A 14,538-nucleotide genomic window follows, 5' to 3' on the forward strand; every position below is an offset into this window, starting at 1 on the left:
CCAGTGTTGAGGATCAGTGTGGCAGATGTGTTGCTACCTACCTTCACCACCTGGGGGCGGCCCGTCAGGAAGTCCAGGATCCAGTTGCAGAGGGAGGTGTTTAGTGCCAGGTTCCTTAGCTTAGTGATGAGCTTTGAGAGTACTATGGTGTTGAACGCTGAGTTGTAGTCAATGAACAGCATTCTCACATAGGTGTTCCTTTTGTCCAGGTGGGAAAGGGCAAGGAAGCAGGAATCAGGAGGATAGAGTTGTGGTCGGATTTACCAAATGGAGGGTGAGGGAGAGCTTTTGTTCGCATCTCTGTGTGTGGAGTACAGGTGATCTACGAATTTTTTCAACCCTGGTTGCACATTTAACATGTTGATAGAGATTTGGTAGAACTGATTTAAATTTCCCTGCATAAAAGTCTCCGGCCATTAGGAGCGCCGCCTTTGGGTGAGTGGTTTCCTGTTTGCTTATTTCCTCATACAGCTGACTGAGTGCAGTCTTAGTGCCAGCATCTGTCTGTGGTGGTAAATAAACAGCCACAAAAAGTATAGCTGAGAATACTCTAGGCAAGTAGTGTGGCCTGGAATTTATCACAATATACTCAACTTCAGGCGAGCAACATCTAGAGACTTCCTTAGATTTCTTGCACCAGCTGTTGTTTACAAATATACACAGACCGCCCCCCTATTCTTACCGGAGTTTACTGTTTTATCCTGCCGGTGCAGCGTATATTCCGCTAGCTGAATATCCATGTCGTCATTCAGCCACAATTCCGTGAAACATAGGATATTACAGTTTTTGATGTCCCGTTGGTAGGATATCTGTGATCATACCTCGTCTAGTTTATTATTTATTTAATCTTTGTCTAATCCGAGGTGAGTGATCGCTGTCCTGATGTCCAGAAGCTCTTTTCGGCCGTAAGATACGGTTGCAGAAACATTATTCACAAAATAATTGACACATATCGTGAAAAAAAACACACAATAGCACAATTGGTTAGGAGACCGTAACATGTCGGCCATCTCCTCTGGCGCCATCTTCCTTGACAATCAATTCACATATGGTGTCCAGGGCACAGCTGGGAGTTGAGGGGGGTCTATAACAAGCGGCAACAGTGAGGGACTTTTTTCTGGAGAGATGGATCTTTAAAAGTGGAAGCTCAAACTGTTTTTGGCATAGACCTGGATAGTATGACAGAACTCTGCAGGCTCTCTATACAGTAGATTGCAATTCCACCCCCTTCAGCAGTTCTGTCTTGATGGAACATTTTGTAATTGGGGATGGAAATTTCAGGATTTTTGGTGGCCTTCTTAAGTCGGGATTCAGACACGGCTAGGACATCAGGGTTGGCAGAGTGTTATAAAGCAGTGAATAAAGTAAATTTATGGAGGAGGCTTCTGATGTTAACATGCATGAACCCGAGGCTTTTACGGTTGCAGAACTTACCAAATGAGAGCGCTTGTGGACACACAGGGCCTGGGTTATGTCACTCACACACCATGTGAAGAGTCAGGAGCTTCTCTGAAGCAGAGAGGCCAGTATAACCCGCCTTGGCAGCAGCTAATGGGGTTCCATGATAAATACAAATACAGATTAGCCTCCCCTAATGGCTACATCTAGACGAGACCCTTGAGTGAGCCTTAAAACATGAACTTCATGTGAACTTCATCCTCCCCTCCCAGGCGTCATGACTACCAGCAGACAGAATCCGAGTGTCTGCAGGTAAAGCCCTGAGGAAGAAATATCTTCTGCCTGCCCTGAGCTGGACATAAAACCTGCATGTTTAATACCACTGGAGCCTATGTAAGGAGATTACCCTGAGCTAAATCAACCTACACGGTTTTATTGTTTAATTTCTTGATCTACTTATGTTCCATATTAAGTTATTTTTGTATTGTATATCAACATGTATTATTTTCATGTTTGTATCTCATGTACATAGTGGGATGTAAGAAAATACTGTTTCTCAGAAATGCAACACGGAAAGGGGGATACCTAGTCAGGTGTAGAACTGAATGGATTTAACTGAAATGTCTTCCGCATTTAACCCAACCCCTCTGAATCAAAGAGCCCGGGGAACAGTGGAGGTCACACTCTGGTGTCATGCACCATTGGAGTAATGGCCATTGGTAAGGTTATCAGGGACTATAACAAAGTGCAACAATGGCAACAAATTTGCCTATATATTGATAGGGCTAAATGTAAATGTTTCGTACAGAAGCAATATGAAAAGCATATGCATAACCATGGTAGTAATTGAAAGGGAACAGTTACGAGATTATGGGAAAATTATTAGACCAAAGTTGAGGCCACAACAGTTCACTTGACACAAGATGGAGTCCAAACTTTACACTGTTGATTTTTTTGCATTTTACATTTAGTGTACTGAAAATACCCAGGATACATTAGTAATATGATATGAATATTTCTGGAAAATGTGCTGTTTGTGCAACATAAGACAATAAAAATGACAAGCGTTTGAGTGCGAGGACTAACTGGTGTCTCCAAGTGGTCACACACCTCTCCAAAGTGTACACAGTTCCTAAGTAATTTCAATTCATTTTTATGACTCAAAGAAGAGCCTTCAACTATAAAGTGCTTTTTTTGTTCTGCTAGTGGTGCCATTGAGGAACTAGAGCGAACACACTTGTAATTATTTTGTTTGGAACACAAACCTGCATCCCTGCCATCACACAATTATTGTTGTTTATGCAATCCAAAAACGGTCCATTATAAATCACAATCTGGGTTAGGTGGGCATCATTTGAAAGCCTATTCTATTGCCAACATGACTAGCTAAGTTAAGGGTGTTTAGGCTTTCACAATGCAATTCAGGGAAATGGATCATAATTTTGGTGCGCATAAAACGGGGTCATGAGTGTGTTCAGGTGCGTGTGCAGCGGCAAATTTTCTTCACAATGGAAAAACAGGCTCATTCTGTTCAGAATAACCCAGAGTATGACGACATGTTATCTTGTACATCAAACAGTGATCATAAACGTTGACACTATGACATGAGTTAAATGATATGGAAATGTAAAGTGCACATTTAGACTCAAAACGGTATTACAATCCTTAACATCTCATCTTTCAAAATACATGGAGTCCTCTTCATTTACAGCATTTCCCTCACTTAGACATTAAAAAAAGCAGCAAAAGTTTCCCAATTAGCGTGATGGATGGGAGCAACTGCTTGTCGCGCTCAAGTTCAGAATGGCTGTTAGTCAAAACCCATACAGCACTGTGAAGTGCAGACCCAGAGTTCTGACATCAGGTATAGCATGTTACTGTACAACCACTGTGTTCCAATTTAGGCATTTATCAGTGCCCAACTCTGCCGTTTTCAGCCCGTATACGGGTACCAGTGTAAAGGGTTAAATAGCTACATTAACTTAGCAGCGCTACATTAGTCTAGCTTACTTCTGGATCCTTACACTCCCTGGTTTTCTCCTGTGCAGGGTTTTCTGAACAGTGAGCGGGTGTCCAGGATGGTGCAGAGTGGCGGCTGCTCGGCCTGCGACTTCCGCGACGTCTTCAAGAAGAACATTGAGCGCCGGGTGCGCAGCTTGCCCGAGATCGACGGCCTGAGCAAAGAGACAGTGCTGAGCTCCTGGATTGCCAAGTACGACGCCATCTACAGGGGGGATGAGGACCTGCGGCGCCAGCCCCAGAGGATGCACCTCAGTGCCGTGTCCGAGTTGATACTCAGTAAGGAGCAGCTGTATGAGATGTTCCAGCTGATTTTGGGCATCAAGAAGTTTGAGCACCAGCTGCTGTACAACGCCTGTCAGGTGAGAATTGGATCACATACACGTACATACAAACACGCGCCCACACACTTTTTGCCCTCTACATAACATTTAATTGTTATCAATTTCTAGATTGTTTGAAGTGCTCCCTAGGTAACCACAAAACTGTTCATGTTAGGATACATTGTATAATCAAGATGCAATATGCCCAATGTGGTATACTAGTGGGGATATTGGAGCAGAAACCGTGAGTCTAATGTCCTTTCCTTGATCACTTTCCTTAACTCAGGTGGCTCCAGCTAATCACAGATCTCTTTGAATGCGTATCTTAAAGGTCATTGGCTGATGAGACTTTTTAATCCGCGTGCTCTCCCTCACCATGGCCTTGTCAACTAAGGCAAGGGTGTCCTCCCTCCCTTTCACCTTTTTCCAGGGGGTCTTCCATGGCACCAATTAGTAGTTTAGCGGTGGCTGTAACTAGTAAGCGTATGTTGGTGTGATCAGTGGTTACTGTCCTCTGTAAACCATTTAGGCTTATTCATCTGAAGGCGTATTTTGAAATAAATGCCATTGTTACTCGTACTGGGAGTAGAGCAGCTTCTTTTGACTTGAAAATGGGAGGCTAATCACAGGAACCATTAAATGACTTCAATCCCACTTCCCAGCTTGTTGATGAAAAGAGCGTTTGTCCTCAGAATTATTGCAAAAAAAATGTGTGCTAATGTGTTGTTCATTATTACATTGCCACCCATTAAGATAATGTGCTGTGTGAAGAACTCAATTAGACCTGATTCCTCCCGTAAATTTGATTAAGGCCTGTTCTTGTCAGTCCTAATGTCTATAGAAGCTAATGGTGTTCCCACAATAATGAGACCTGCAGACAACAGACAATTGGCTCATCTCCATAGCAACCTTCTGGCCCATTGTTCCTTTTATGCTATTCACCAATGCCATTTTTGCTGGTCACTTAGCAGATAACACAGTGCTTGTTAGAGCAGGTCTTGGATCAGTTTTATCGTCCATTAATGGTTAGTAGATGGAGAGGAGATGATCCTTGAACGATGTATTGGGGTTTCCTTCTTAGCACAATCTCATGGCTGATGGACTCTTGACCCCTGTGATTGTGCACCTTGGCCTTGCCTGTATAAAAGACAGTACTCTGAGTGAGTGAGCGAGCGAGATTTTAAACATCCTCTTTCAGGAAAGACATATCTAAAGCTGAAATCTGTTTCTCATATATTTATGGATATTTGAGAGAGATTTATGGATGCCTCTCGCTGGATCCATGCTCTGCATGAAGACCCATTGATTAGGCTCTCCCAGCTATTGATCTGGCAACCCTGCATCAATGTGTTGAACTGAGGCCTTTAATGTGTTTGCAATGGGCAGAGATCGGTCTGGGTGACCATAATCTGATTTGGTGAGGGTGTGAGGGAGTGTTTGTACATTCTATTATATGTTTGATTAGTTTGACTGCCTTTAAGTTTTCCCCTTTCTCTCTCTCAATTCAATTCAAGAGCTTTATTGGCATGGGAAACATACGTTAATATTGCCAAAGCAAGTGAAATAAACAATAAAAATTAACAGTAAACATTGCACTCACAGAAGTTCCAAAAGAATAAAGACATTTTGAAATGTCATGTCGCTCTCTTCCTCTCATATGCTTTCCTTCCCTCTATATTCACACATTCATGAGACATTTGTTTAATATGCAAGTCTATTTTTGGAGTGTTTCGCACAAGCTGTATGAAGAGTGAAATACCTTTAGTATCTATGAGGTACCTCTGGCATGTCTCAGCAATGATCTAGAGCCACACAGGGATCTCAATAAAGAAGCTAAAATATTTGACATAAACCAAATATGTATTGAGGGATAGTGAAAAGGACAGTGGAGTAAAAGAAAGACAAGGAGAAAGAGAGAATGTAGAAACAGAGGGATGAGATTGCTCAGGTGTGCAGGTGGAGGACTGCAGTTGCTTTGAGAGGGTGGCAACCCCCTGGTGAAGAGCGACAGCAGGCGTGTGTGTGTGTGTGTGTGTGTGTGTGTGTGTGAGAGAGTAGATAGTTTGACATTTCTCCCCTCCATCTCTAATGATCACATCCTGGCGTTGGGCCGTAAGGGCCACCCCTGTCGTCTCTCGTTAGTGCTCGGAGCGAACAGGTGAGGGGGAGGCGAGGGAGCAGGTGAGCCGGCAGGAAAGGCTAATAAATTAACACACGGCGCACAGCACTGGCTCGCCTAAGCAGCCGACCCTCGTCGGCTCTCATATTGAGCTTTCTCTTTCGCACTCTTTCTGTTATCTTCATCCCTTCTTCTATCCTAATTCTGTCTTGGTTTCTCTCTGCATCTTTCTCTCTTTTTAGATATCCTTCTTTCTTCCTCACCCTCTTATTCTCTCACTCGTTTTCCCTCTCATTCTGCTTCTAATCTTCTCTCTCCCCCTCTGCCTCTCAGGCACCAGGAAGCTGCCCAGACAGACATGCAGCCAGCCAATGTAATCAAACCCAGTGTAATCACCCAAGACTTTTTCCATCAAAGCCCTCGGCGTGCCCGCCTATTCCTCTAGTCTACCATTTGACTTCAGAAAGTACCATCAGAGACAGGATTGGTATCCTCTGCCAAAGTGTTAATGGAATAACATTTAAAGGTGGGACTTTGGTACCGTTCTCTGAAAGATGTGTCGACTTCAAACCTGTCATTGATGGCTTTGATTAGTAGCTTCATATGCCTTGTTGTCATAGAAATGATTAGAATGGCTGTGTGAGAGAGAAAAGTCAAGTTAGCACTGCAAGAAGAATAAATGAAGACGAATAAGGTGGGAATGTGTGTGTACGTGTGCATGCATATTTATTTTTCTATCCTTCTAAGGTCAGTTGTGTGCATGAAACTATGGGTTGATAACAACCACATGATGAATCTGTAACTACTTTTCAAGCAAGTGTTTCTATCAAGCTATCAGGGTGAAAATTGGCACAGCTCAGTTCGGACCGATTACAATGCCAAGTGAAAGTCTACACACCCCTTGCACAGTTGTCACATTTTCCTGCCTGGATTAAAATTATATTATTTTTCCTACTTTTTCCTACATTTTTTAAGTGAAAGAAAAGTATCATTTTATATCATTTTGAATATGATTCTACTAACTCTTAGGACAACATATCCATTGTTTTTGTCAAAAATGCTAAAACTCAGTAAATTGGCCTAAGAGTTAGAATCTTATTCAAAATGATTTCCAGTGAAATGGAGGTGCATAACAATGGCGACGTCCATGCACTTTACCACAAATGCCTTGTTTGCTAAGTTCATCGTATTGTACATTGCTCTAACATTTGTTTTGTATCGTCATTAGAACAGTATACATTGTCCCACTTTTACCTCTAAGATGCCAGCAAAGCACAAAAGTCAATTGTGAAGAATTATTGCCGCATTGAACCAACTCTGTGGATAGCACTAAAACAATGACGTCATATCTGATTTCCGACATCTTCATGCACCTTCGCCATTGCTGTCAAAGGCACACAATCAAGGTGCTGCCACCACACACAATCAAGACATCAACTTAGTTTTGTATTATTTTAAAGGTTGAATATATTTTTTTTTTCATTGAAAATGTAGAGCTGTGTAGACTTACCAGGCACTGTACTGTTTAAAAATAAATGATTTCACCTTTATTTAACCAGGTTGGCCAGTTGAGAACAAGCTCTCATTTTTTTGTACTGTATATGCAACTGACATGTTCATTTTATCATGGTAACATGAACTCCAAGAAGTGCCCAACAGAGGATAACGTTGTTTCTACGCAATCTTTTGTCAGTGTTTGCTTGCAGCTGCAGAATTCCAGTGCATCTACAGTAGATCCCAGTAAGGAATGGATCTTTTAAGTCTGTCAATGAGGTTCTGTCAGATAGGAGCGCTGACAGAAATCCAAAAACCAAACAGACAAGTGGAACTCTCCAAGCTGATAAGACAATGGGGGAGAACAGTAAAGGGGGAGATAAGCCTCTAAATTTAACCCAGATTTAAAATGGATACAACACCACTTAAAAGTCAGCCCTAGGTGGTTTTGTAAAGAAAGGGAGAAACGGAGAGGGAACGTGTTGGCACGGCAACACCTTTAATCACATTAGGCCCTACACCTACATTTTAGAGGAAGTGTGACCTCGCAAGGGACAAACATAACATTGTTAAACCTCAAACCCAATTTTGTAAATGGAACCTGTTGTTTATTGACTTACTGGTCACGAACTCAGGAGCCACGTGTGAATGACGCATACAACACTACAGTGAAAATGTTATTAAATCAATAACCAACTTTAAGTAATCTTTTCCATAGCTATTTCTTGAAGTCCCGAGGCCTCATTTACCAAGATAAAATCAACCTGTGTGTGCCTCAATGCCTGTCCTTCTGTCTGTTTTATTTAGTCAACTGTTATTCACAGCCATCTCCACCCGTAATAAGTCACGTGGTTTATGCATGCAGCCGAATGGCAATGACTGTTTTAAATCTTCCCTTTGTCTGATGTTCCTTGTTTTGTTGGAATTGACCGATGCCAGCTGCAACATGTAACTGGATTAACAATAAATGTATTGGAAGAGCAAGTTTTTCATACTGAAGGTTAATGACCATAAATCCTTCTCATTTCTATGATTTATAGGATATTTTGGACGTTTTGTGTCAAGACTAGTCGTAAGTAAATATTATATATGGCTGAGTTTGACATCTGAAGCTACTAAATAGAGAATCCCTTTCAGATTAATTGGCAGATTAATCCTTTCATTAGTTACAAAACAATATGACTTGTTCAGTTTTCAAAATGAAGATGTATTTGTTGTCAGTGCACATGACAAGTTATAATGAAGCTTACATTTCCTGAATGCAAATGCAATTCCTTTACTAATTATCCATACATGATTAATGAGAGCTGTTGATTGACTTATATTGGATGTGTTATTACATATCAAGGTGTGGATGTAGATGTACAGTTGAAGTCGAAGTTTACATACACCTTAGCCAAATACATTTAAACTCTGTTTTTCACAATTCCTGACATTTAATCCTAGTTAAAGTTCCCTGTCCTAGGTCAGTTAGGATCACCACTTCATTTTAAGAATGTGAAATAATAGTAGAGTGATTTATTTCAGCTTTTATTTCTTTCATAACATTCCCAGTGGGTCAGAAGTTTACATACACTCAATTAGTATTTGGTAGCATTGCCTTAAAATTGTTTAACTTGGGTCAAACGTTTCGGGATACTTCCGCAGGCTTCCCACAATAAGTTGGGTGAATTTTGGCCCATTCCTCCTGACAGAGCTGGTGTAACTGAGTCAGGTTTGTAGGCCTCCTTGCTTGCACACGCTTTTTCAGTTCTACCCACACATTTTCTATAGGATTGAGGTCAGGGCTTTGTGATGGCCACTCCAATACCTTGACTTTGCTTTCCTTAAGCCATTTTTCCCCAACTTTGGAAGTATGCTTGTTGTCATTGTCCATTTGGAAGACCCACTTGCGACCAAGCTTTAACTTCCTGACTGATGTCTTGAGATGTTGCTTCAATATATCCACATAATTTTCCTGCCTCATGATGCCATCTATTTTGTGAAGTGCACCAGTCCCTCCTGCAGCAAAGCACCCCCACAACATAATGCTGCCACCCCCGTGCTTCACGGTTGGGATGGTGTTCTCCGGCTTGCAAGCCTTCCCCCTATTTCCTCCAAACATAACGATGGTCATTATGGCCAAACAGTTCTATTTTTGTTTCGTCAGACCAGATGACATTTCTCCAAAAAGTACAATATTTGTACCCATGTGCAGTTGCAAACCGTAGTCTGAATTTTTTTATGGTGGATTTGGAGCAGTGGCTTCTTCCTTGCTGAGCCATTACATCATTTTCTGGAATTTTCCATGCTGTTTAAATGCACAGTCAACTTAGTGTATGTAAACTTCTGACCCACTGGAATTGTGATACAGTGAATTATAAGTGCAATCTGTCTGTAAACAATTATTAGGAAAGTTAATTGTCCTAAGTTACTTGTCCAAAGTAGATGTCCTAACCGACTTGCCAAAACTATAGTTTGTTAACATGACATTTTTGGAGTGGTTGAAAAACAAGTTTTAATGACTCCATCCTAAGTGTATGTAAACTTCTGACTTCAACTGTAATTATTACAAATCATTTCAACCAATGGCTAGTACAAGCTAATATGTTTGCTAATGAGTCCTTAGATTATGGTATGTCTGTTTATTTAACCTTTTATTTAACTAGGCTAGTCAGTTAAGAACAAATTCTTATTTACAATGACGTGGGTTAGTGGGTTAACTGCCTTGCTCAGTGGCAGAAGGACAGATTTGTACTTTGTCAGCTCAGGGATTTGATCCAGCAACCTTCCGGTTGCTGCCCCTTAACCTGGGTTAAAATTATACCGTTGAAGTTTAAGATCTCTTATCTAATAAACAAAATCAGCTAAATGTGATAGATTATACTAGGCCTCTCTGTCCACAGATGCGTTTGCTTTTCAAAGAGGACCTGATTGGGTAGCAACTATAGCTGGCCTAGCTTCAGTTGTGTGAGCATAGTTCACCAGTCACATGCATCATTAAAGTAACATCAGGGATTCAAAATCTGCGTTTACACAGGCAGCCCAGTTCTGATCTTTTGACCAATTATTGGTCTTGACCAATCAGATCAGATCTTTTGCCAATAATTGGACAAAATATCAGAATTGGGCTCCTTGTGTAAACACAGCCAAAGAGGGGGTACGCCTACCAATGCAAATCTCTAAATGACCAGACACCATAACAGCCTAATTAAGTTTAAGTTGTACTAGTTGTATGTACAGGATACACATGGTACACACCAAGGATTATCAACTAAATTCAGGCGCAGGCCGAAATGTTTTCTTGAGTGGATGGTCGGGGGGGCGGAACATAAGCACAATTAATTTGTAGACTGCAAATTGATCGCAAGAATCCCAAACAGAATATTTGAATAAAACATAATTTCAAACCATGCTTACATTTGTATATGAGCACGTGTCGCTCTTATGCGTGGGAATTCTTGGGAACAGATTTCCAAAATGAAAAATCACTTGGAGTTGATTTTTCTGGTGTTTTTACAGTCTTACACTGAATGTGCAACCATAAAACATTAAAATAATTTGCTCAACAAAAAAAACACCCTCGGGCCAAATTTGGCATGCGAGTTGGGGAACCTTGGTATACACCGTCCAACTAAATGCTTACTTGCATTGTCAAGAAGGAACCTGCAACAACAATTAGAAATAAGAATATGAACATGAAGTAAATGGCTCAGTATAAGTATAATATGGGTAGGTGACTTTTGTGACGCCCACATGCTGCGACAGCCGTCGCATTAGGACTTCGGGTGGTCAAGCTTTGGAGTTATTCCATATTGTTCAGCCCACGCACTGTGAGAAGAGGTGGTTTGTCAATTCCAATCAAATAAAATGGTATTGGTTACATACACATATTTAGCAGATGTTAATGGGGGTGTAGCGAAATGTTTGTGTTCCTAGATCCAACAGTCCAGTAATATCTTACAATTCACAACAATGCACACAGGTCTAAAATAATGGAATTAAGAAAGATATAAATATTAGGATGCGCAATGTAGGAGTCCGGAGTATAACTACATATACAGTGGGGTAAAAAAGTATTTAGTCAGCCACCAATTGTGCATGTTCTCCCACTTAAAAAGATGAGAGAGGCCTGTAATTTTCATCAAAGGTACACTTCAACTATGACAGACAAAATGAATTTATTTGCAAATTATGGTGGAAAATAAGTATTTGGTCACCTACAAACAAGCAAGATTTCTGTTTTCAGTCGGAAGTTCTTATACACGTGGGTTGGTGTCATTAACTCGTTTTTCAACCACTCCACAAATCTTAATTTTTGCAAATCTACTTTGTGCATGACAAGTAATTTTTCCAATAATTGTTTACAGATTTCACTGTATCACAAATCCAGTGGGTCAGAAGTTTACATACACTTTGTTGACTGTGCCTTTAAACAGCTTGGAACATTCCAGAAAATGATGTCATGGCTTTAGAAGCTTCTGATAGGCTAATTGACATCATTTGAGTCAATTGGAGGTGTACCTGTGGATGTATTTTAAGGCCTACCTTCAAACTCAGTGCCTCTTAGCTTGAGATCATGGGGAAATCAAAAGAAATCAGCCAAGACCTCAGAAAAAAATTGTAGACCTCCACAAGTCGGGTTCATCCTTGGGAGCAATTCCCAAACACTTGAAGGTACCACGTTCATCTGTACAAACAATAGTATGCAAGTATAAACACCATGGGACCACGCAGCTGTCATACCGCTCCGGAAGGAGACGCGTTCTGGATCCTAGAGATTAACGTACTTTGGTGCGAAAAGTGCAAATCAATTGCAGGACAACAGCAAAGGACCTTGTGAAGATGCTAGGGGAAACAGGTACAAAAGTATCTACAGCCACAGTAAAACAAGTCCTATATCGACAGGACAGATAGCTTATCAACCTTGCAGTGGCAGACCATGTGTAACACCTGCACAGGATCGGTACCTCCGAACATCACACCTACAGGACAGGTACAGGATGGCAACAACAACTGCCCGAGTTACACCAGGAATGCACAATCCCTCCATCAGTGCTCAGACTGTCCGCAATAAGCTGAGAGAGGCTGGACTGAGGGCTTGTAGGCCTGTTGTAAGGCAGGTTCTCACCAGACATCATGACAACATGCTGCAACAATGTCGCCTATGAGCACAAACCCACTGTCGCTGGACCAGACAGGACTGGAAATAAAAAGTGCTCTTCACTGAGTCGCGGTTTTGTCTCACCAGGGGTGATGGTCAGATTCGCGCTTATTACACCTGTACCTGTACTCTGGAGCAGGATCGATTTGGAGGTGGTGTGTCCGTCATGGTCTGGGGTGGTGTTTCACAGCATCATCGGACTGAGCTTGTTGTCATTGCAGGCAATCTCAACGCTGTGCGTTACAGGGATGACGTCTTCCTCCCTCATGTGGTTCCCTTCCTGCAGGCTCATCCTGATATGACCCTCCAGCATGACAATGCCACCAGCCATACTGCTCGTTCTGTGTGTGATTTCCTGCAAGACAGGAAAGTCAGTGTTCTGTCATGGCCAGCGAAGAGCCCGGATCTCAATCCCATGAGCACGTCTAGGACCTGTTGGATCGGAGGATGAGGGCTAGGGCCATTCTCCCCAGAAATGTCTGGGAACTTGCAGGTGACTTGGTAGAAGAGTGGGGTAACATCTCACAGCAAGAACTGACAAATCTGGTGCAGCCCATGAGGAGAAGATGCACTGCAGTACTTAATGCAGCTGGTGGCCACACCAGATACTGACTGACTTTTGATTTTGACCCTCCTTTTGTTCAGGGACACATTATTCCATTTCTGTTAGTCACATGTCTGTGGAATTTGTTCATTTTGTCTGTTGTTGAATCTTATGTTCATACAAATATTTACACGTTAAGTTTGCTGAAAATGCACACAGTTGACAGTGAGAGGACGTTTCTTTTTGTTACATTTGAAATGAGTAAAACGGTATGTAAACATATTAAAGTGACCAGTGATTCTATGTACAGCCTCTAAGGTGCAGGTGTTCAGTAACCGGGTGGTAGCCGATAGTGACCATGACTAAGTTCAGGGCAGGGTCCTGGGTGGAGGCCGGCTAGTGATGGCTATTTAACAGTTTGATGGCTTTGAGATAGAATCTGTTTTTCAGTCTCTCGGTCCTAGCTTTGATGCACCTGTACTGACCGCGTCTGCTGCATGATAGTGGGGTGAACAGGCCTTGGCTCAGGTGGTTGAAGTCCTTGATGATCTTCTTTGGCCTTCATGTGACATCAGATGCTGTAGGTGTCCTGGAAGGCAGGCAGTGTGCCCCCGGTGATGCTTTTGGCAGACCGCACCACCCTCTGGAGAGGGTTGCGGGCGGTGCAGTTGCCATACCAAAGTTGTCAAAGGGAAAGTTTGGGTAATTATGAATTTGTGGTTTCAGTTGATTCAGGCAGTACACACAGAAACATGCTGGAACACAACATACTTTCCTATCTAATATTACTCATTAACTTTTTTCAAATGAGATGACATTGCCTCGCCAACAGCTGGAGAATGGCTGTGTGTTTCTCTGTTTAGTTTGAAGCAGTTTTGCCACTCTACTCCAAAATCACTTCAGGGTTCGGAGTTAGACTGTCGAGAGGGAACAGCATTGCGGTGTGTATGTAATTACTTTGTATGTGTGTTTGAGTGGGTGTGGGAAATCCTGGCCAGTGAATACCTCAATTGCACATATTTCTGTGTGTCTGTGCCAGCCGTTCCCCATTCTCTAGAGAAAGACTCTGTTTGCCTTAGAATATCAATGAATGTGCTCTTGAGAAAGTACCTAGTGGAGAGATGTCACACTTTTCCCCCATCCCTAGCAAACATAGCTGATTTTTAAATTAATTGCATTCTAAACTGAAGCTCATGACAAGTTGATTATTGAAGTCAGGTGTGTTAGCTGAGGCGGTGGACAAAAGTGTGACACCAATCAGGCCCTCAAGGACTTGAGTTGCTCGTTCCTGACCTAGTGCACCATTTTTGTCAGTCCACAAAAGGAAATCATACATCTTGCACCTTTGGCAGGGATTACCGCCTTGAGTTCTCTTGGGTATGACGCTACAAGCTTGGCACACCTGTATTTGGGGAGTTTCTCCCATTCTTCTCTGCAGATCCTCTCAAGCTCTGTCAGGTTGGATGGGGAGCATCGCTGCACAGCTATTTTCAGGTCT

The 14,538-nt window shown here is 42.1% G+C and overlaps 1 protein-coding gene across 1 annotated transcript in view; it reads left to right on the forward strand.

Annotated features, from left to right (window-relative positions):
* The window catches only part of LOC139406455 (Ca++-dependent secretion activator 2), a 266,758-nt gene that overhangs the window by 77,377 nt on the left and 174,843 nt on the right, over positions 1–14,538 (forward strand). The window contains exon 3 of the mRNA XM_071149059.1: positions 3,447–3,779. Within this exon, the coding sequence (XP_071005160.1) occupies positions 3,447–3,779 (333 nt within the window). The remainder of the gene's footprint in view (positions 1–3,446; positions 3,780–14,538) is intronic.

Source organism: Oncorhynchus clarkii, chromosome 4 (assembly GCF_045791955.1).
Source record: "Oncorhynchus clarkii lewisi isolate Uvic-CL-2024 chromosome 4, UVic_Ocla_1.0, whole genome shotgun sequence".
In the NCBI taxonomy this organism is placed as follows: domain Eukaryota; kingdom Metazoa; phylum Chordata; class Actinopteri; order Salmoniformes; family Salmonidae; genus Oncorhynchus; species Oncorhynchus clarkii.